Consider the following 22,112-nt stretch of genomic DNA (forward strand, 5'->3'; position numbering starts at 1 on the left):
GATCTCGTGGTGCTCATCTCTGAAAAGTATTAATGTGCATGACAAGAATTAGAAAGGGAAAATGTGGCACTCACCATCTCAAAAATTGATCCTTTATTACTTCACTTGGAAGACATAAAAAATGGTTGCTGGTGGACGCGAGTAGCTTAATGAACTGTGGCCGTTTATCGTTATTCCAACGTTTCTACGGGTCCTGATGGAGAAGGACAATCCAGAATCAGAATTCCAAAAGAGAAATCTAATTCTCACTCTCACCAATCTGTTTTTTTTGCTGGTGGTGAGACTTTAAAACATGGATTTCTTGTGTTCCTCCAGTATCCGGATATACAAGGTATGTAAAAAGAAACACAAGCCAAGAATTCTGAACATTCTGTGCAGTAGCTTCCAACTTTGCATATTAAGAGATCCCAAGCAAACGACTTCCCTCTATGATGTGCCTTTAAAATGTCAATTAATTTAATATAATTTCTTAATTGAGTTGTCTTAAAATTAAAAAGTTACAGTTCTTCTTCTTTCTTTTCTTTTTTTAAAGATAAAATACATAAAGAAATAGATGAAATAATTGGACGGGATCGTCAGCCAAACATTGATGACCGGAGCAAGATGCCATACACAGATGCAGTGATCCATGAGATTCAGAGATTCAGTAATGTGATACCCATGAATGCACCCCATTCAGCTACTAAGGATGCAAAGTTTAGAGGATACACTATTCCTAAGGTATCAGATGAAACGGTAAACTATTATGATCATGTACAGCCGACATAAGTCCAGAGTATTCTCTGTAAGATTAATCCAGTGAAGTGCCATATGTGCAATATGAAGGATTAGTGTGGTTTGCATCAATATATTTGTGAAATAAATGTCCCAGGTAACATGCCCAGGCAGTCTACTAATGAGTAGAGATGAGCGTTGTTCTACTCGAACTGTTCGCCAATCTCAAATTCGAGCTGTTTTAGGCGGTGTTCGAGCCGGTCGGCGAACACGAACAATTTGAGAAAAATTCGGCTGTTCGAGGTTATGTTCGATAACTGTTCGTGCACCAAAATCATAACTGGATTTTTTCTCAGTAATGATGAAAATTAATGTTAATACGCAGTTTGAGTGTACAGCGGGGCGGGGGGAGGGGCAGGGGATGGATCTCTGCAGGAACAATGAAGATCTCCATTTTTTTTTCTCTTTCCCGCATTTGCAGTGGGGAGGTGCAATCTGTCAGCATATCAGCAGCGCACACACGGAGCGAAGTGCTTTTTTTCACACAAGCAAGGGCATGTGTGATTGGCAGTGTATGTCACATGTCCTTGCCCTATAAGACCAAGCCATTTTCCCCGTCGCCACCATTTTCTCACTGCTGCAGCTGCGTGTTAGACGGCACCGCTGTTGCTGTGTGCGCTATACCTTGTTAATTTCAAGCCAATTTTCGCACAAATATACAGATAGCTTGGGAGTAGGGAATAGTTGTGATTGCAGTCCTTTTAAGGACTAGGTTACAGCATTTCCTACGACTTTTATCAGGCAGGTCTGTGCTCTTAAATAGATAGATTGTGGGAGTAAAGACTAATTGTAATTGGAGTCCTTTTCAGGACTAGGTTACATCAGTTCCTATCAGTTTTTGCCAGGCAGGTCTGTGCCAGTGCTGTGCAAGTTTTTTTCACAGCATTTGGCTGAATCTAGCAAAGCTAATCCTTTTTGGCCTATTGCAGAGTGTGTTAGTCAGTGGAGTAGCCTATCTGTGTTGCAAGATATACCACCTGTGTATAGAATACCAATTTTTTTACTGCACCTAGTGAAGTAAAATCTTTTGGGCATAGCATCATTCTATTAGTCCATCTATACTGACCTCCATCAGGTTGCAAATTGAATAAAAAAATATTCTGCATCTAGCTCTGAAAAAATATTTGGGCTTCTAGCGGTGTGTGGGACTTGGTCTATTAGTCCATCTATACTGACCTCCATCAGGTTGCAAATTAAAAATAATTTTTTTCTGCATCTAGCTCTGAAAAAATATTTGGGCTTCTAGCAGTGTGTGGGACTTGGTCTATTAGTCCATCTATACTGACCTCCATCAGGTTGCAAATTAAAAATAATTTTTTTCTGCATCTAGCTCTGAAAAAATATTTGGGCTTCTAGCAGTGTGTGGGACTTGGTCTATTAGTCCATCTATACTGACCTCCATCAGGTTGCAAATTAAAAATAATTTTTTTCTGCATCTAGCTCTGAAAAAATATTTGGGCTTCTAGCAGTGTGTGGGACTTGGTCTATTAGTCCATCTATACTGACCTCCATCAGGTTGCAAATTGAATAAAAAAATTTTCTGCATCTAGCTCTGAAAAAATATTTGGGCTTCTAGCGGTGTGTGGGACTTGGTCTATTAGTCCATCTATACTGACCTCCATCAGGTTGCAAATTAAAAATAATTTTTTTCTGCATCTAGCTCTGAAAAAATATTTGGGCTTCTAGCAGTGTGTGGGACTTGGTCTATTAGTCCATCTATACTGACCTCCATCAGGTTGCAAATTAAAAATAATTTTTTTCTGCATCTAGCTCTGAAAAAATATTTGGGCTTCTAGCAGTGTGTGGGACTTGGTCTATTAGTCCATCTATACTGACCTCCATCAGGTTGCAAATTAAAAATAATTTTTTTCTTCATTTAGCTCTGAAAAAATATTTGGGCTTCTAGCAGTGTGTGGGACTTGGTCTATTAGTCCTTCTATACTGACCTCCAGCAGGTTGCAAATTGAATATAATTTTTTTCTGCATCTAGCTCTGAAAAAATATTTGGGCTTCTAGCGGTGTGTGGGACTTGGTCTATTAGTCCATCTATACTGACCTCCATCAGGTTGCAAATTAAAAATAATTTTTTTCTGCATCTAGCTCTGAAAAAATATTTGGGCTTCTAGCGGTGTGTGGGACTTGGTCTATTAGTCCATCTATACTGACCTCCATCAGGTTGCAAATTAAAAATAATTTTTTTCTGCATCTAGCTCTGAAAAAATATTTGGGCTTCTAGCAGTGTGTGGGACTTGGTCTATTAGTCCATCTATACTGACCTCCATCAGGTTGCAAATTGAATAAAAAAATTTTCTGCATCTAGCTCTGAAAAAATATTTGGGCTTCTAGCGGTGTGTGGGACTTGGTCTATTAGTCCATCTATACTGACCTCCATCAGGTTGCAAATTAAAAATATTTTTTTTCTGCATCTAGCTCTGAAAAAATATTTGGGCTTCTAGCAGTGTGTGGGACTTGGTCTATTAGTCCATCTATACTGACCTCCATCAGGTTGCAAATTGAATAAAAAAATTTTCTGCATCTAGCTCTGAAAAAATATTTGGGCTTCTAGCGGTGTGTGGGACTTGGTCTATTAGTCCATCTATACTGACCTCCATCAGGTTGCAAATTAAAAATAATTTTTTTCTGCATCTAACCCAGCCAATAGTTTTGGCCTAATACCACAGTTTGGCCACTCAGCTCTGCTCGGTTACCATCCATTGTTTTTTTGTGCAAACAACTCCAGAGTTGTGAATTAGTTAACCACCAAAATGAGTGGAAAAAGGCCTGCTGCTGGTGGAAAGGGGAATAGGCGTGTTGGGAAGGGGAAAAAAGGTTGTGTCCGTGGGGTAGGTGCAGAAGAAAGACCATCTTCCAGCCAAACTAAAATGTCTACTTCTTTTAGCGGACAATGTGATAAGATCCCTTTCTTACGGCCACGCCAATCGCTACAAATTCCAGATGAGGCACAAAAACAGCAGGTGCTTCAACCGATATCAAGTGCTCCTTTAAGTGGGCTCTCCTCCACATCAACTTCAACATCACAAATACTCCAGTCCTCAAAGGTGTCACCCAAATCGCACTTGCTTCCTCACAGCTCCCAAATCTCCAGCTGCCCGTCTGAGTATGAGGTAGAACAGATGGTTGAGTCTGCAGAGCTGTTTACTCATACTATAGCCTGGGAATCAGAGGTCGACTCCAGCGCTTCTGTGAATCCAGACGAGGAAATGATCTGCACTGATGCCCAGAATCTTTATGAGTCGGATCCAGGACCAGACGCAGAAGGTTCTGACCATAATGTAGACCCTCATTCCCAAACTGTAACTCCTGTTGGTGGAGACAATGAGGAAGACGATGATAAGACTCAAATACCTAATTGGAGCGACAACTTTAGTTTTTTGTCAGGGCAGGAACAGGTTGGCTCTGAGGACGACGGGTGTGATAACACACAGGGTGATGATGATGAGGTTGGAGATCCCACTTACTGTCAACCCACAGTCAGCCAAGAGATGAGGTCAGCAGAGGAGGTGGAGGAAGATGCTAGTGACGACGAGGTCAGGTTGCGCCTTCCTGGACAGAGACGTAGTACTTGAAGCACGTCAACAACTGCATCCTCAAACACAACTCTGCCTCTCACCTCAAGTCGTGGTGGCTCTTCAGGTCGCATGGGTGCTAAGCCTTGCATAGCCTGGGCATTTTTTCAGATCGATAAAGATGACCCAACTCGTGTTATCTGTAACATTTGTCAGCAAAAGCTAAGTAGAGGCCAAAAAATACATAGTTTGAGTACTTCATGCATGAACCGGCACATGGACATGAAGCATAAGTTGCAGTGGGAAGCTCAGTGTGCTACAATGCGGTCTAGCCGGCCGGGCCAACCACCGTCTGCCATATCTTGTGCATCCGCGGCCTCTTCATCCTCTGTGACTGGGGGGACAGCAGTCACACCTGTTTTGGGGCGCAGACCTGCCACCTCTTTACCCGCAACAGCCAGCGTGATTGGCAGGTCATCATTTTCTTTGGAGGTGGTAACACCAGCTGGTGTTGAGCGCTGTCCGACATCGATAGCACCACCTTTGGATCAAGGCAACCTAACATGTCCGCCTGCATCTTCCTCACAGACCGGCAGTTTGCCGGGGACACCCTTATCAACCCCGTCTAAGCACAATAGCCAGCCCTCGGTCCCTCAGATGTGGACAAGTAAAAGACCATTTCCTCCTAGCCATGAGAAAGCTAAGAGGTTGAATTTCACCATCTGCAAGCTCTTGGCTACAGAAATGCTGCCTTTCCGCCTGGTGGACACAGAGGATTTTCGAGACCTTATGTCCGTCGCAGTGCCCCAGTACCAGATGCCCAGTCGGCACTACTTCTCAAAGAAAGGTGTGCCTGCGCTCCACCAGCATGTCGCACACAACATCACCGCTTCTTTGAGAAACTCTGTGTGTGACAGGGTGCATTTCACCACAGACACTTGGACGAGTAGGCATGGACAGGGGCGTTACATGTCGCTGACTGGGCACTGGGTAACTATGGTGACAGCAGGACAAGGGGCTGCTGTCCAAGTCTTGCCGTCCCCACGAGTTGTGCGTCAATCCTCTTTATGTCATTTTTCCTCCACTGCTTCTGCCTCCTCAACCTCCTCTCGGTCTTCCACCTGCACCCAAAGGCTGTCTGGTCATGCCACAAGCTTTCTAACTGCGCAGAAGGGATCCTGCACACCTCCTTACTATGCTGGCAGTAGGGCTCAACGTCATCAGGCGGTTTTTACATTGAAATGTCTGGGAAATGTGAGTCACACAGCTGAGGAGTTGTGGTCAGCTCTGGAGAACCAATTTCATGAATGGTTGTCTCCACTGGACCTGAAACCAGGGAAGGCCGTGTGCGACAATGCTGCAAACCTGGGTGCGGCCCTTCGCCGGGGCAATGTCACACACGTGCCTTGTATGGCTCACGTGTTGAACCTGGTTGTCCGGCAATTTTTAGCCCACTATCCCAGACTAGATGGCCTTCTGCAGAGGGCACGGTCGATGTGTGCTCACTTCCGCCGTTCGCATCCTGCAGCTCAGCGACTTACATCTCTACAGAAGTCGTTGGGCCTGCCACTTCACCGGCTAAAATGCGATGTGCCTACCCGGTGGAATTCAACTCTGCACATGTTGCAGCGACTGTGGCAGCACCGACAAGCCCTGGTGCAATACGTTCTGATGTATAGCCTGGGCCAACGAGATTCAGAGGTGGGGCAAATCACGCTGGAGGAGTGGTCTCAGATCAGGGACCTATGCACCCTTCTGCACAGTTTTGAAATGGCGACGAAGATGTTTAGTGCTGACGATGCCATTATCAGCATGACTATTCCGGTGATTTACATGCTGGAGCACATGTTAAACAGAATTCGGAGTCAGGTGGTGGCACAAGAGGAGGTGGAGGAAGTAGAGGAGGAGGAGTTGTATGCGGAAGGGCTAACATCTGCAAGGTCCAGACGGTCGGCAGCACCAAGGCGGCAGGCATGTGAGGGTGGGGGAGATGATTTTACCAGGGCGCATGGTAGCAGCCAAACTAGTGAGGAAGGTGCAGGAGCCCAGGAAGAAGTGGAGGACGAACTGATGCAAGACTCATCAGATGAGGGAGACCTTGATCACATTTCTGTTGTGCGAGGTTGGGGGGAGAGGACAGAGGAAGGAAGCATGATTGCTACCTCGCCACCAACACAACAGGGACTTGGTGCTCCTGGATGCGCAACACACATGAGTGCCTTCTTGCTGCACTACCTGCAACATGACCCTCGAATTGTGAGAATTAGAAATAATCCTGACTACTGGGTTGCCACACTGTTAGATCCCCGGTACAAAAGTAAATTTGCAGAAATTATTCCTGCCATAGAAAGGGATGCACGCATGCAGGAGTATCAGCAGAGACTGTTGCAGAATCTTACATGTGCTTTTCCACAAAATACCAGTGGTGCACGTAGTGAATCTCACAGTTCCAACTTGCCAACCGTGGGACCGTCAAGTGTTCAGCACTCAAACCGTAACAGAACCACAGTATCTGCTGGTAACATCAATTTTGCGGAATCATTTCACCACTTTTTTAGCCCATCCTTTGCAAGGCCACAGGAGACAAGAAGTCTGACACATAGTCAACGCCTAGAGACGATGGTACAGGAGTATCTCCAAGTAAACATTGAAGCCACGACTGTGTCACTGGACCCTTGCTCTTTTTGGGCTTCCAATCTGGATAAATGGCCAGAGCTAGCCACTTTCGCCTTGGAGATCTTGTCATGCCCCGCAGCCAGCGTTCTGTCTGAACGTGTGTTCAGCGCTGCTGGTGGTGTGCTGACAGATAAGCGCACGCGGCTCTCCACTGATAATGTAGACAGACTCGCGTTCATAAAGATGAACAAATCATGGATCCGAAATGACTTTTCTACCCCTGTGTCATCCTGGGGAGAGTAAAAGCTTGATGATTGGTTAAAATCACCCTACCAACCGTTTTAAGCTTTCAAATTACTAATCATGTTTATCTGTATCTTGACTGGAAAATAATTTGGGCTTTGTAGCAGTGTGCAGCACTGATCCTATTAGGCCATCTATAATAAGCTTCACCAGATTTAAAATTAAAAATAATTTTTAGCTGCATCTAGCCCGGAAAATAATTTTGGGGCTCCGAGATGCGCAAGACACATAAGTGCCTTCTTGCTGCACTACCTGCAGCATGACCCTCATATTGTCAGAATTCGAAGTAATCATGACTACTGGGTTGCCACACTCTTAGATCCCCCAAACTTTTCGATCAACCTTTTCATTTTAATAAAAACCAAAAAAATGGTCATTTTTGAAATTATAAGCATTAGCAGGTTGTTAGAAACTGAAATCAAACAGTTTTCAACTCAAAACTTTATTCTAGGTGATGTTACATTTTCACATAGGACCCCTTGTTCGAAAGGAGCTTCTGAACTCTCTCGTCCATTGAATTTGTCAGGTTTTGGATGGTTTCTGCTTCAATTGTTTTGCATGAGGACAGAATACCCTCCCAGAGCTGTTGCTTAGATGTGAACTGCCTCCCGCCATCATAGACACTCCTTTTAATGATGCTCCAAAGGTTCTGAATGGGGTACAGGTCAGGGGAGCATGGGGGTCACACCATAAGTTTGTCCCCTTTTATGCCCATATCAGCCAGAGATGCAGATGTTTTATGTGCAGCATGAGATGGTGCATTATCATGCAGAAAAATGATCTTGCTGTGAAATGCACGGTTCTTCTTCTTGAACCATGGCAGGAAGTGCTGTTTGAGAAAATCCACATACATTATGGAGTTCATCTTTAGCGCCTTCAGGGATCCTAAAGGGGCCGACAATCTCTCTCCCCATGATTCCAGCCCAAAACATTACTCCACCTCCTCCTTGTTGGCGCTGTAGCCGTGTTTGCGTGGGGTGTCCATCAACCAGCCATCCTCCACTCCATTCATCTGGACCATCGAGCGCTGCACGGCACTCATCCGTGAACAAAACAGTTTTGAAATCAGTCTTCATGTAATGTTTGGCCCACTGGAGCCGTTTCTGCTTGTGTGAAGTGGATAGAGGAGGTCGACAGGATGGCGTATGCACAGCTGCAAACCTCTGAAGGACCCTGCATCTTGTTGTTCGGGGGACGTTGGAGGCACAAGCAGCTTCAAAAACTTGTCTGCTGCTATGACAAGGCTTTTTTGCCGCTGCTGTTTCAACCTGACGTAATTGCCTGTAGGAAAGAGTCCTCAATTTGCCCTTATCAGCACGCACACGTGTGTACTGTGAATCAGCTACATACTTCTTGATTGCCAAGACACTTCATCCTGATCATCGCACAATGTTGATTGTAGTCATGCCTTGACCTAAACACTCCACAATTTGTTGCTTCTCAGCAGCCGACACATCCTTTTTCTTTCCCATTTTGGCAGAAAATGTAGGCTGCTTAATAATGTGAGAGAGCCTTCTTAAGTAGTCTTGCCTTTCATTGGACACACCTGCCAAACTAATTAGCACAGGTGTCTGCAATTGCTTACAGTGATATAAAGAGCCCTGACACACATCACCATCAATGAGTTTAACTGACAAACAAACAAATTCTTCCCTTATCACTCCTAAACACTTTTTGCATAATAATTTGGAACGCGGTGTACATGTGCTTTTCCACAAAACACCAGTGGTTCACGTAGTGAATCTTACAGTTCTAACTTGCCAACCGTGGTCTGTATGGAATTGTTCAATAAAGGGCCCAAAATTAAGATAACATAGATGGGAGAGGTCTCTATGAATAGGAATTCCTAAGTATTTGATACCCTGTGAGGGCCAGGCAAAGGGAAAGTTGGACTGGATGGAATCCTATATGGATTTAGGGAGGGAGACATCGAGGGCCTCAGACTTCGCTGCATTGATTTTAAAATTTTACCATGTAACAAAGTGATCTATTTCAGCCATAACAGCAGGGATGGATATATGTGATTGAGTGATATATACTAGGACATCATCAGCAAATAGAGAGCACTTGTACTCGGTGCCTCCCACCTCAATCCACCTAATATTGGGGTTATGGCGAATTGATGAGAGCAGGTGCTCCGTCACTAGGATGTATAAGAGAGGGGACAGAGGACATCCCTGCCTTGTCCCATTGGTGATTGTGAAAGGTGATGAAAATGTTCTGACGCACCCCCTGGGCCTTGGGACACCCGGAGCCGGACCCTTTTTGGTGGATGCTGGTGGTTGTAGTCTTCGTGGCGGCGATCCGGTTCCGTGGCTCAGGGCGGTCAAACCAGTGGCGGAACTATTTATGTGGTTTTGATGTTTAAATGTCCGACTACGCCACCCGTGGATTGCGGTCAGAGTGAACCGCCGCTACAGGGCAGACCGCTAAGGCTGGTGTTGTGGGTGCAGCAGAGCGTAGCATAACTCCCCACGGGAGGAGTATAGCCTCAGGGCAGTGTATGCGGAGGATGGGGGTGATGGTGCAGGGCAGCAGCAGTAACGACACGGAGTCAGTGATGCAGTTCAGGACCTTTACTCACAGTTCTTATTATCCAGACCACGTCTGCAGGTAACGGCTGCCCACGTCGTACTGTGCTCACCAGGTGAGGGGCTCAGACAACTCCCAGATAACTTTGGAGCGCTTCACAGGACCCCCTTTGTGTGTCCTTTGTCTGGCCTTTCTTACCAACACTTCTGTCCGGCTGCCTCGGGCCTCCTCTTGGTAAACTTGGCGCCAGTTTCCCTGACCCTATGTGGTGCCTTCCTAGCGGGTGGAGCAAGGGGCTGCGCCACATAAAATGTCAGAGCCTCCGGTTTCTAGCTGAGGGTCGTTTCCTGCCTCCACTAGTTCGGGGACCGGTCTCCCCCTTTGGCCTGACCCCTCCACGCAGGTGGATTCGGGCGTGCGGTGGCGACTCGCCCGTCCGCACCCCTGGGATCCCTTCATTCCTCATTCCTGGAGCCTTCTCCGCTCCTCTTCCTTCCTTCTCCCTCTTGCAGGCCTGGGCCTCTGTTACTAGGCCCGCCTCCGGAGCAGAGCTCATGCAGAGCCCCTGCTCCCTGCCACTTCTGCTCAGACTTCTCTGCACTGAACTAAGATGGTGCCCACCTTTTATACTCCCTTCTCAATGCACCCAGGAACTGCTTCCTCCCTGCTCCTGCACTGCAGGGTTCCCCTTCCTCAGTGTTCCCTCCCCCCACTCCAGCCAGGGACAGGGACTGTCGTGCCCATCTCAGGGGCATATTGGTCGCCCTGCCCCACGGCAATGTGGTGTAATGCATGCAGGTGTCGGGTCCTGATCCACACTCCATCCTTATCTGAGAGTGAGATATCACACCTCTGGGTGAGGTGCAATACGTCTGTAGCAACCGAGCCCTCGGTGCTACAGTTCCATTTATCTTCAGCCTAGGTGACGTATTGTGATACAGGGCCGTGATTTTGGCTATAAAAGGGTCCCCTAGACCCCTACCCCAAGCTTTTTAAGAGAATCATATATGGCGTGCCAGGAGACTCTATGGAATGCTTTCTCAGCATCCAACGAGAGTATCTACTTACAAATTTTTAACTGCATCTAGCCCAGGAAATACTTTGTGCCTAGTAGCAGTGTCTGCTAGTCAGCGGATTATCCCGGCTGTTAAGCAAGCTACACCACCTGTAGTTTGGACACTTAATTTTTTCAAAGGAAATGCTTCGGGACCACGGGATACTCAGTGAAGAGCATCAGGAGGCACCCCAAGGCATAGGGGCTGGGACTGGCACTAGGATGCCTTGCGGTGGACAGCCGAGCTCGATCCTTATAAAAGCTTTTTAACTGCAGCAGCTTTAGTGGACGCTACTGGAGCTGGAATTACGCGGCTGCTGGCATGAGACTTGCCCTCCAATAGATCCTTGTAAATGGATTTAAAGTGTATTCATTCAAATTAGAGGGACAATTTAAATTAAAAAGCTTAGAGCTGCCTCCACCACAGGGGGGCTCTCTCGACCCACCAGCGGACAGGCACCAGTATTGGGAGAGGGGGGCTGGCCGTCAGGGTTCACCGCGGCTCTGGCACAAACCCGGCGACACGGAGGTGGCACGGGCAGGAGCGGACTGAACGTGTCGGCTTCTCACTTTTTGGATTTTAGAAGGGCATGACATGCCTATATCTGTGTCTCCCCCTCCTTTTACTCCTCCACCTCTTTTCTTTTCGCATGACTATATGTACTTGTCACTTTTCCATGTGTTAGTTGTGTCTTCTGAGCAGTTTGTCAGCTTTTGGACACCTTTGAAGGTGTTTTCTATGTGTTTCTATGTGTTTTTGTTTGCCTGCCATTGGTTTTAACGGTGTTCGAAGGTGTTCGACGAACAGTTCGACGAACAGTTCGGCGAACACACGGGTGTTCGACGAACCGAACCGAACTCGAACACTACGGGGGTGGCTCAACACTACTAATGAGTAGCAGCAATATTGTCTGAAGTAATGAATGCAGAGCATAAACAGTTAATACACTGAGCTGCTGTGTGAGAGACACATTGGAAGTGTGGAGTCAATAGTAACATGTCTGCCCATGCACCCATGTTGTTTACAGACTGTGTTGTTTAAAACAGACAAAAAAGTAAGATGACCAGATAGTGAAAGGCTGTGTGCCCACGATGCGTTTTTTAAGCGTTTCCACAGCGGCAAAAATGCTGCAGAAACGCTTAAAAAATGCATGGTAGAAGGCCTGCCATTTTCCCCAATGATAATCCGCATTTGCTGTGCACATGCTGCGAAAATTTCCGCTGCGGATTATCATTGCGGAAAAAAACAGCACTACCTATTATTTTGCGGAAGCGCTGCGTTTTCGCCGCCATTGACTTGCATTGGAACGCTTGGATTCCACATCACTGCATCTGTACATGTGGAATCCAAATGTTTCAATGTGCGGATGGTACCCGGGTGTGGAGGACAGGAGACTCTCCTCCGGACCCGGGTACCATAGAACCTGTAAAAAAAAGAATAAAATAAAAAATAAATATTATATTTACCTTCTGATGGCCCCCGGTTTCCTTGTCTTCGCTTGCCGGCAGATCACGGTGGACTGAAGGACCTGTGCTAACGTCATAGTCATGTGACGGGTCATGTGACGCTGATGGCGGCAGGTCCTTCAGTGTACCGCGAGCTGCAGGCAAGCCAGGACTGAGCGAATAAAGGCTCCGGGGGCCATCAGAAGGTAAGTATAGATTTATTTTTTTATTTTTTACCATTCTTTGAGGTCACACTATATAAATCCATGCTGTTTGCATGGATTTATATAGTGTGACCAAGTTGTCAAGCACTTTCCAAGTGATGCTAAAATCGCTTGGAAAGCGCTTGACAACCTGCATGCGGAAATGTCAGAGACAACGCTCCATTTCCGCATGTCCCTGGCAGGAAACACACATGTACAATCCGCATGTACAATCCGCATGCGTTTTTTCTGCCAGGGAAATGCAGAAACGCTCAGGAAAAAATCTGGAGCATTTCTGCATCATGAGCACACAGACTTAGTAACATTTTTCAATTGATGTGACACCCCAGGGAACTAGTTATGGATAACAGTTAAAAGTTGCATCCTGCACTGCAGAGATTGTAGTCTGTCCTATGAGGAAGAGATAAACCCTAATGGATGAGGAAGCTGTTATTACAGAGATAGAGCCTGTGGATTGCAACCACAGAGTGGAGCAAAGACATGTATTACTGCGAATAAAGAGCATATCCACCGACAAATGTCAGATTAGATACAGCAGTTGAGATGATAGATATTAACTGTTGAGAAAAGCATATCCACCAACAGAAGTCAGTTTAGTCTTAAAGGGGTTGTGTGGCCTTAGGCTACAAGTCTGCAGTCACTTTATGCGACTGCAGACTTGTGAATCCTCACATTGTGCCCACTGTGTACTGTGAAGATTCTCTTGTGCCGGGAGCAGGTAGTCATGTGACCGTAAATATGCGATTTGTATACTTATGGCAATATTCCGACTGTTCTAGACTAGGTTACTCTCAATATTCTCTTGATTTGAGAAAGCCCACACCCATCTAGTCAGCATGTTACCGCATGTATGCAAATCAAATACTTGCAATCACGTGCTTGCTGATCGCATTCCCATGGAATCCTCAAAATGCACATAGTTCGCCATTCTGCAGTCACATACAGTGACTGCAGGCTTGTAGCCTAAGGTTGGACAACCCCTTAAGAAGCGTTTTAAGCCTGCGAAGAGAATTAACACAACATAGACAGCCAGACCCAAGTACCTGCATGTGTGGAACTGTGAAGCGGGGTCTGACTTAGTAGACCACAATTGTCCAAGTTGCCAGTCAAGAGCTACTGCAGTAAACTGGTGCAAAGAGAGGTGTCCTTGGAAAGAGGGCCATGACCAGAATGGTGTATGAATGCAGAACTCTAAAAGAGGCAAATAAATTGTGTCTGTGTGAAGGAGGGTGCCCTTGTTGATTAAAGTGTGTTGTTTGAAGGAGCAGTTTGAAGCAAGCAGAAGCCAGAAGTACAGATACAATTTCAACAAGAAGAAGAGTAGGGGTTTTGCTGTATTTTTTTGTGAAAATAGGCAAGTACTACAGTATGTGAAACACATTTATTTTTGGGATTTTACCATCTTGTCTTGGTCACTGAGATGGTTGTTTGTGACGCGCCCCCTGGGCCATATTCTTTAGGGGAATACCCGGAGCCGGATCAGATGGGGGTTGTAGTCTTCTGAGTGGCTGTGACCCGGTCCGTGCCCAGGGTGTCAAACTCAGTTGTATGTGGCAGTCCTACAGATGTTATTAAGTTCTTAATGTCGACTACGCCACCCGTTGTATTGCGGTCACTATGGCCGCCGCTGCAGCAGGGTCCGCTGAGGCTGATGGTGTTGGTGCAGCTGTTGGTGGTATAACCCCCAACGGGTGGGGTATAGCCTCAGGGGGTCAGGTGCAGAGGATGGGGGTTGTGGTGGTGCAGCATAGATGGTAATGAAGACAGAGTCGGGTTGTGCAGTTTAGGGTATTTACTCACTGCTGATGTTCCGGTCACTCCAGCTTCAAGTGACCACCCGAGCCGTGCTGCGTCCACCAGGTCCTGGATCCAGCAAACCCCCAAACAAGTCCGGAGCGTGGCCCTGAGCTCTCCTTCTGTCCTTTCCTCTGGCCGTCCCCACTAGTGATCCACCTAGGTCCAGCTCCCTCGGGCCTTCTGTTGGGAGACCCTTGGCCTTGGGTTCCCTGACCCTCCACGTGGTATGCCTTCGGGGTGGATGTGGTGGGTGGCCGTGGCAGACGCTGCCCACGGCCTCCGGTCTCTGGCTAGGGTGTGCTTTTGCCCCCACCAGCTTGGGATCCGGTACCCAATTGCCGACTCTTCACCCGGGGATTGAATTTGGGTTCTTAGAGTCCTTTCTTTTTACCCCCTCTGGGTCTCTCTTTCTTCTCCTCTCTCACTCTGGCTCAGGCCGCTCTGCTCCTCTGCTCTCCTTACTGACTCTGACAGACTGACCCTGATCTTTGATGGTGCCCACCTTATATACTCCCTCTATGTGTGAGCTCAGGTGACCAGCACCCAATGAGCTCCTATCTTTACCCAGGCTGCTCCCCCTATCTGCCCCTACACTACTTGGGATGTTCCACCCCCCTCCCACTCCAGCCAGGAACAGACTCGGTCGTACCTGCACATTTCTAAGTGGGAGTACCGTTGGTCTGTTCCCCGGAAATGGGATGTGTGTAGTGCATGCAGCCTACCGAGCTCAGTTCCACACTCCATCCTTACCCGGGAGTGGAATATCACACCTCTGGGTTGAGGTGCAATACCCCTGTAGCAGCCGAATCCTCAGGGTGCTACATTCCCCCCTGGTAAATCACAGCACGTCCTCGGGCTGTAAGAGATAAAACACCAAAACATACAATTTTTTTTTTTCATAAACATATAAAACATCATACAAAACATTATCTATATATATATCAATAAAACTTTTTCATATAAAACATTCTTGTAGACTTTTCCTCGCTTCTAGCTCCTCCTCCGGTCACTGTGCAACGCGTGACCGGGTAAAGTGCGACAGTCTTTTCTTGAAAAATGTTTTTTCTATAAAACCGGTAGGGGGCGCTTTAGGACGCGCAACTATATACAAGGAAAGGTGGCCGCTCTCAGTCCTCGGCCAGGTATTAGGGAGGAATGACCGCTCTCAGTCCTCGGTCAGTGGGATTTAGGGGTTAAACGGGTAAACAGTTCAATTTGTTGGTCCCAACGGGGACTATAATAGCAGCAACAGTTACAGTTCACTGTGCCCCGACGGGCAACTATATACAGCTTCTACTCCGCTGTACTCAACGACGGCGTCCTCCTGCTCTTTCTTTGTGGTTACCTTTAACTCTAGTTTCAGACCCGTCCGGGTCCTCTTGTTCTTCCTCCTCACACCGCAGCTCTTCCTCCGTCAGGCGATGCACATGGAGGGCGTAGGGTCCTTTGGCACACTTGTGCCGGGTGAAGGTGACCTCGTCCCCGATGTAAAGGTCACGACCTCTGTGTCCCTCCGGTAGGTGGGACTCAACGTCTCTCCTGGTCACGAAGACGTCACCTGGGGTGCGGTGGTCTCGGATGAAGCCCCACCCATGCTGCATGTTAAACTTAATCACAGTCCCGGTGGTGCGGGGACTATGCGCTGCACGGGGGTCTCTCCTGGCCCGGCTCTTCTGCTCCGCGCTCCTTACTTGAGCTTGCTGTTCCCGGACCCGCCTCTCTCTCCGCTCCCTCTCGAAGACCTCGAGTTGTTGGCGGCAGCACTCAGCACGCTCCGCTGCAGCTGCCCGAGTCTCCTGAGTGAACCCCATGAGATCTTCTCCGGTGGGGTCCCACTCAAACTGCGCTTCTGCTAGCGGGGGCGAGATCCTCTTGACGGGCTTTGGAGCCGGGATCAGGGGTTCATCCAGGGGTCTCTCTCTCCGGAGTCGGGGATGGTGAAACTCCGGTGGCCATATAAATGGCTGCCCATCCGGGCACGTATGCTGGGCGTACAGGTCCTCTCCCAGATGCGGCACTCTTGGTCTTATGGGCGCGGTGGTGTTAGCGCCCGGGTTGTCCGGGCCTTGCGGCCAGGCCTGGGGTATCTGGAAGGTGAAGGGCACCGTAAGGACGGCGGCACCCTGGGCTACCTGGCCCTGCGACCAGGCCGGGGGCTCCGCGGAGGTAGGGGGCGCTGTTGGTATTGCGGCGCCCGGGGGTACTAGGCCTTGCGACCAGGCTGGTGGTACTTCCTGCTTGGTCACGCTCGGGGTCGAGGCGTGTGACGTCACAGGGGTCGCGGCTCCCGTTTGAGGCCTAGTCTGCGGCGGTGACGTTGCAGCGACGGGCACGGCAGGATAGACTTCGGGCTCTGCGACGGGGAGCTGGGGCAGGTACGCGGTTTCCCGGTTTGGGGTATAGACGTCCCCTTTACCTGCCTCCACTCGTTCGGCTCCCTTCTCGGCGCCGTCTCCGGCCTTCAGTCCTCCCGCGCCATCCTCAGAGGCGGTCTGTCTCCTCGTCTTGGGTGGCGTGCTCCGCTGACAGGTCTCGGTCTGCTGGGCCATCTCACGGCTCCACTCCGCCAACGTCTCTCGCTGCACCCGGGCCATCCTCCTTGCGAGGCCCTCCAGAGCGGTCTGTGCACACTCCCGGTCTCGGGGGAGCTGTGCTAGGACCTCCACTAGGCCTAGTGGGGTCGTTGTTTCCAGCAGGCTCCTGACCAACGGGTCGGTGCTGCTCTGCTCTCCCTCCTCCGTTTCTAGCAGGCTCCTGGCCAACGGGCCGGTGCTGCTCTGCTTTCTCGCCATCTCCGGGTAAGCTCCTCCGATTCTCTTCTCCAGGCTTCTTGCCTCCGGGTGTGCTCTCTCCAGACTACTCCAAGCGACACCCATCTTTGCTCTTTCTTTTCGTCTCCTCCCACTTCGAGGGCGGTCCCGGGGCCACTTGGTGATTGTCAGCTCCAGGGGCAGTTCTTTCACGCTGACAGACACCTCTAGCATCACAGTCTCTGTTGGTGGGGGCGGTTTCCACTTTTGGCGCCATTTTCGGTCCTGGCCCACGATGGGAGGCGGCCTCTCACCACCCTCTGGCACGCCCATAATGGCGTCCGCTCTTCCAAGGCGGGAAACCTTTGGAAATGGCGGGAACCGCTTCCCAGTGGCGGGAACCTCTGCAGATGGCGGGAAAACGCTGTTAATGGCGGACAACCGGCGGGAATCGACCTGTGATGGAGTCCGATGGCGGGGACCCTCCGGAACCGGCGGGAGACTTCTTTTTGAGGTAAACTTGCACTTTTCTTCAGGCACGCAGTACCCGGGTGTTGCGGGCACGTAATCCTGCCGACTACGCCAAAGTTGACGCGCCCCCTGGGCCATATTCTTTAGGGGAATACCCGGAGCCGGATCAGATGGGGGTTGTAGTCTTCCGAGTGGCTGTGACCCGGTCCGTGCCCAGGGTGTCAAACTCAGTTGTATGTGGCAGTCCTACAGATGTTATTAAGTTCTTAATGTCGACTACGCCACCCGTTGTATTGCGGTCACTATGGCCGCCGCTGCAGCAGGGTCCGCTGAGGCTGATGGTGTTGGTGCAGCTGTTGGTGGTATAACCCCCAACGAGTGGGGTATAGCCTCAGGGGGTCAGGTGCAGAGGATGGGGGTTGTGGTGGTGCAGCATAGATGGTAATGAAGACAGAGTCGGGTTGTGCAGTTTAGGGTATTTACTCACTGCTGATGTTCCGGTCACTCCAGCTTCAAGTGACCACCCGAGCCGTGCTGCGTCCACCAGGTCCTGGATCCAGCAAACCCCCAAACAAGTCCGGAGCGTGGCCCTGAGCTCTCCTTCTGTCCTTTCCTCTGGCCGTCCCCACTAGTGATCCACCTAGGTCCAGCTCCCTCGGGCCTTCTGTTGGGAGACCCTTGGCCTTGGGTTCCCTGACCCTCCACGTGGTATGCCTTCGGGGTGCATGTGGTGGGTGGCCGTGGCAGACGCTGCCCACGGCCTCCGGTCTCTGGCTAGGGTGTGCTGTTGCCCCCACCAGCTTGGGATCCGGTACCCAATTGCCGACTCTTCACCCGGGGATTGAATTTGGGTTCTTAGAGTCCTTTCTTTTTACCCCCTCTGGGTCTCTCTTTCTTCTCCTCTCTCACTCTGGCTCAGGCCGCTCTGCTCCTCTGCTCTCCTTACTGACTCTGACAGACTGACCCTGATCTTTGATGGTGCCCACCTTATATACTCCCTCTATGTGTGAGCTCAGGTGACCAGCACCCAATGAGCTCCTATCTTTACCCAGGCTGCTCCCCCTATCTGCCCCTACACTACTTGGGATGTTCCACCCCCCTCCCACTCCAGCCAGGAACAGACTCGGTCGTACCTGCACATTTCTAAGTGGGAGTACCGTTGGTCTGTTCCCCGGAAATGGGATGTGTGTAGTGCATGCAGCCTACCGAGCTCAGTTCCACACTCCATCCTTACCCGGGAGTGGAATATCACACCTCTGGGTTGAGGTGCAATACCCCTGTAGCAGCTGAATCCTCAGGGTGCTACATTCCCCCCTGGTAAATCACAGCACGTCCTCGGGCTGTAAGAGATAAAACACCAAAACATACAATTTTTTTTTTTTCATAAACATATAAAACATCATACAAAACATTATATATATATATATCAATAAAACTTTTTCATATAAAACATTCTTGTAGACTTTTCCTCGCTTCTAGCTCCTCCTCCGGTCACTGTGCAACGCGTGACCGGGTAAAGTGCGACAGTCTTTTCTTGAAAAATGGTTTTTCTATAAAACCGGTAGGGGGTGCTTTAGGACGCGCAACTATATACAAGGAAAGGTGGCCGCTCTCAGTCCTCGGCCAGGTATTAGGGAGGAATGACCGCTCTCAGTCCTCGGTCAGTGGGATTTAGGGGTTAAACTGGTAAACAGTTCAATTTGTTGGTCCCAACGGGGACTATAATAGCAGCAACAGTTACAGTTCACTGTGCCCCGACGGGCAACTATATACAGCTTCTACTCCGCTGTACTCAACGACGGCGTCCTCCTGCTCTTTCTTTGTGGTTACCTTTAACTCTAGTTTCAGACCCGTCCGGGTCCTCTTGTTCTTCCTCCTCACGCCGCAGCTCTTCCTCCGTCAGGCGATGCACATGGAGGGCGTAGGGTCCTTTGGCACACTTGTGCCGGGTGAAGGTGACCTCGTCCCCGATGTAAAGGTCACGACCTCTGTGTCCCTCCGGTAGGTGGGACTCAACGTCTCTCCTGGTCACGAAGACGTCACCTGGGGTGCGGTGGTCTCGGATGAAGCCCCACCCATGCTGCATGTTAAACTTAATCACAGTCCCGGTGGTGCGGGGACTATGCGCTGCATGGGGGTCTCTCCTGGCCCGGCTCTTCTGCTCCGCGCTCCTTACTTGAGCTTGCTGTTCCCGGACCCGCCTCTCTCTCCGCTCCCTCTCGAAGACCTCGAGTTGTTGGCGGCAGCACTCAGCACGCTCCGCTGCAGCTGCCCGAGTCTCCTGAGTGAACCCCATGAGATCTTCTCCAGTGGGGTCCCACTCAAACTGCACTTCTGCTAGCGGGGGCGAGATCCTCTTGACGGGCTTTGGAGCCGGGATCAGGGGTTCATCCAGGGGTCTCTCTCTCCGGAGTCGGGGATGGTGAAACTCCGGTGGCCATATAAATGGCTGCCCATCCGGGCACGTATGCTGGGCGTACAGGTCCTCTCCCAGATGCGGCACTCTTGGTCTTATGGGCGCGGTGGTGTTAGCGCCCGGGTTGTCCGGGCCTTGCGGCCAGGCCTGGGGTATCTGGAAGGTGAAGGGCACCGTAAGGACGGCGGCACCCTGGGCTACCTGGCCCTGCGACCAGGCCGGGGGCTCCGCGGAGGTAGGGGCGCTGTTGGTATTGCGGCGCCCGGGGGTACTAGGCCTTGCGACCAGGCTGGTGGTACTTCCTGCTTGGTCACGCTCGGGGTCGAGGCGTGTGACGTCACAGGGGTCGCGGCTCCCGTCTGAGGCCTAGTCTGCGGCGGTGACGTTGCAGCGACGGGCACGGCAGGATAGACTTCGGGCTCTGCGACGGGGAGCTGGGGCAGGTACGCGGTTTCCCGGTTTGGGGTATAGACGTCCCCTTTACCTGCCTCCACTCGTTCGGCTCCCTTCTCGGCGCCGTCTCCGGCCTTCAGTCCTCCCGCGCCATCCTCAGAGGCGGTCTGTCTCCTCGTCTTGGGTGGCGTGCTCCGCTGACAGGTCTCGGTCTGCTGGGCCATCTCACGGCTCCACTCCGCCAACGTCTCTCGCTGCACCCGGGCCATCCTCCTTGCGAGGCCCTCCAGAGCGGTCTGTGCACACTCCCGGTCTCGGGGGAGCTGTGCTAGGACCTCCACTAGGCCTAGTGGGGTCGTTGTTTCCAGCAGGCTCCTGACCAACGGGTCGGTGCTGCTCTGCTCTCCCTCCTCCGTTTCTAGCAGGCTCCTGGCCAACGGGCCGGTGCTGCTCTGCTTTCTCGCCATCTCCAGGTAAGCTCCTCCGATTCTCTTCTCCAGGCTTCTTGCCTCCGGGTGTGCTCTCTCCAGACTACTCCAAGCGACACCCATCTTTGCTCTTTCTTTTCGTCTCCTCCCACTTCGAGGGCGGTCCCGGGGCCACTTGGTGATTGTCAGCTCCAGGGGCAGTTCTTTCACGCTGACAGACACCTCTAGCATCACAGTCTCTGTTGGTGGGGGCGGTTTCCACTTTTGGCGCCATTTTCGGTCCTGGCCCATGATGGGAGGCGGCCTCTCACCACCCTCTGGCACGCCCATAATGGCGTCCGCTCTTCCAAGGCGGGAAACCTTTGGAAATGGCAGGAACCGCTTCCCAGTGGCGGGAACCTCTGCAGATGGCGGGAAAACGCTGTTAATGGCGGACAACCGGCGGGAATCGACCTGTGATGGAGTCCGATGGCGGGGACCCTCCGGAACCGGCGGGAGACTTCTTTTTGAGGTAAACTTGCACTTTTCTTCAGGCACGCAGTACCCGGGTGTTGCGGGCACGTAATCCTGCCGACTACGCCAAAGTTGACGCGCCCCCTGGGCCATATTCTTTAGGGGAATACCCGGAGCCGGATCAGATGGGGGTTGTAGTCTTCCGAGTGGCTGTGACCCGGTCCGTGCCCAGGGTGTCAAACTCAGTTGTATGTGGCAGTCCTACAGATGTTATTAAGTTCTTAATGTCGACTACGCCACCCGTTGTATTGCGGTCACTATGGCCGCCGCTGCAGCAGGGTCCGCTGAGGCTGATGGTGTTGGTGCAGCTGTTGGTGGTATAACCCCCAACGGGTGGGGTATAGCCTCAGGGGGTCAGGTGCAGAGGATGGGGGTTGTGGTGGTGCAGCATAGATGGTAATGAAGACAGAGTCGGGTTGTGCAGTTTAGGGTATTTACTCACTGCTGATGTTCCGGTCACTCCAGCTTCAAGTGACCACCCGAGCCGTGCTGCGTCCACCAGGTCCTGGATCCAGCAAACCCCCAAACAAGTCCGGAGCGTGGCCCTGAGCTCTCCTTCTGTCCTTTCCTCTGGCCGTCCCCACTAGTGATCCACCTAGGTCCAGCTCCCTCGGGCCTTCTGTTGGGAGACCCTTGGCCTTGGGTTCCCTGACCCTCCACGTGGTATGCCTTCGGGGTGAATGTGGTGGGTGGCCATGGCAGACGCTGCCCACGGCCTCCGGTCTCTGGCTAGAGTGTGCTTTTGCCCCCACCAGCTTGGGATCCGGTACCCAATTGCCGACTCTTCACCTGGGGATTGAATTTGGGTTCTTAGAGTCCTTTCTTTTTACCCCCTCTGGGTCTCTCTTTCTTCTCCTCTCTCACTCTG

The 22,112-nt window shown here is 50.6% G+C and overlaps 1 protein-coding gene across 2 annotated transcripts in view; it reads left to right on the forward strand.

The window, feature by feature from the left end:
• LOC141154959 (cytochrome P450 2G1-like) overlaps positions 1–22,112 on the forward strand; it is a 103,628-nt gene that overhangs the window by 73,615 nt on the left and 7,901 nt on the right. For both annotated transcript variants that reach the window (XM_073641536.1, XM_073641537.1), the window contains exon 7: positions 533–720. In XM_073641536.1, the coding sequence (XP_073497637.1) occupies positions 533–720 (188 nt within the window). The remainder of the gene's footprint in view (positions 1–532; positions 721–22,112) is intronic.

The sequence above is a fragment of the Phyllobates terribilis genome, unplaced genomic scaffold (genome assembly GCF_046119375.1).
Source record: "Phyllobates terribilis strain yellow unplaced genomic scaffold, ASM4611937v1 Scaffold_7__3_contigs__length_470593459, whole genome shotgun sequence".
NCBI lineage: Eukaryota > Metazoa > Chordata > Amphibia > Anura > Dendrobatidae > Phyllobates > Phyllobates terribilis.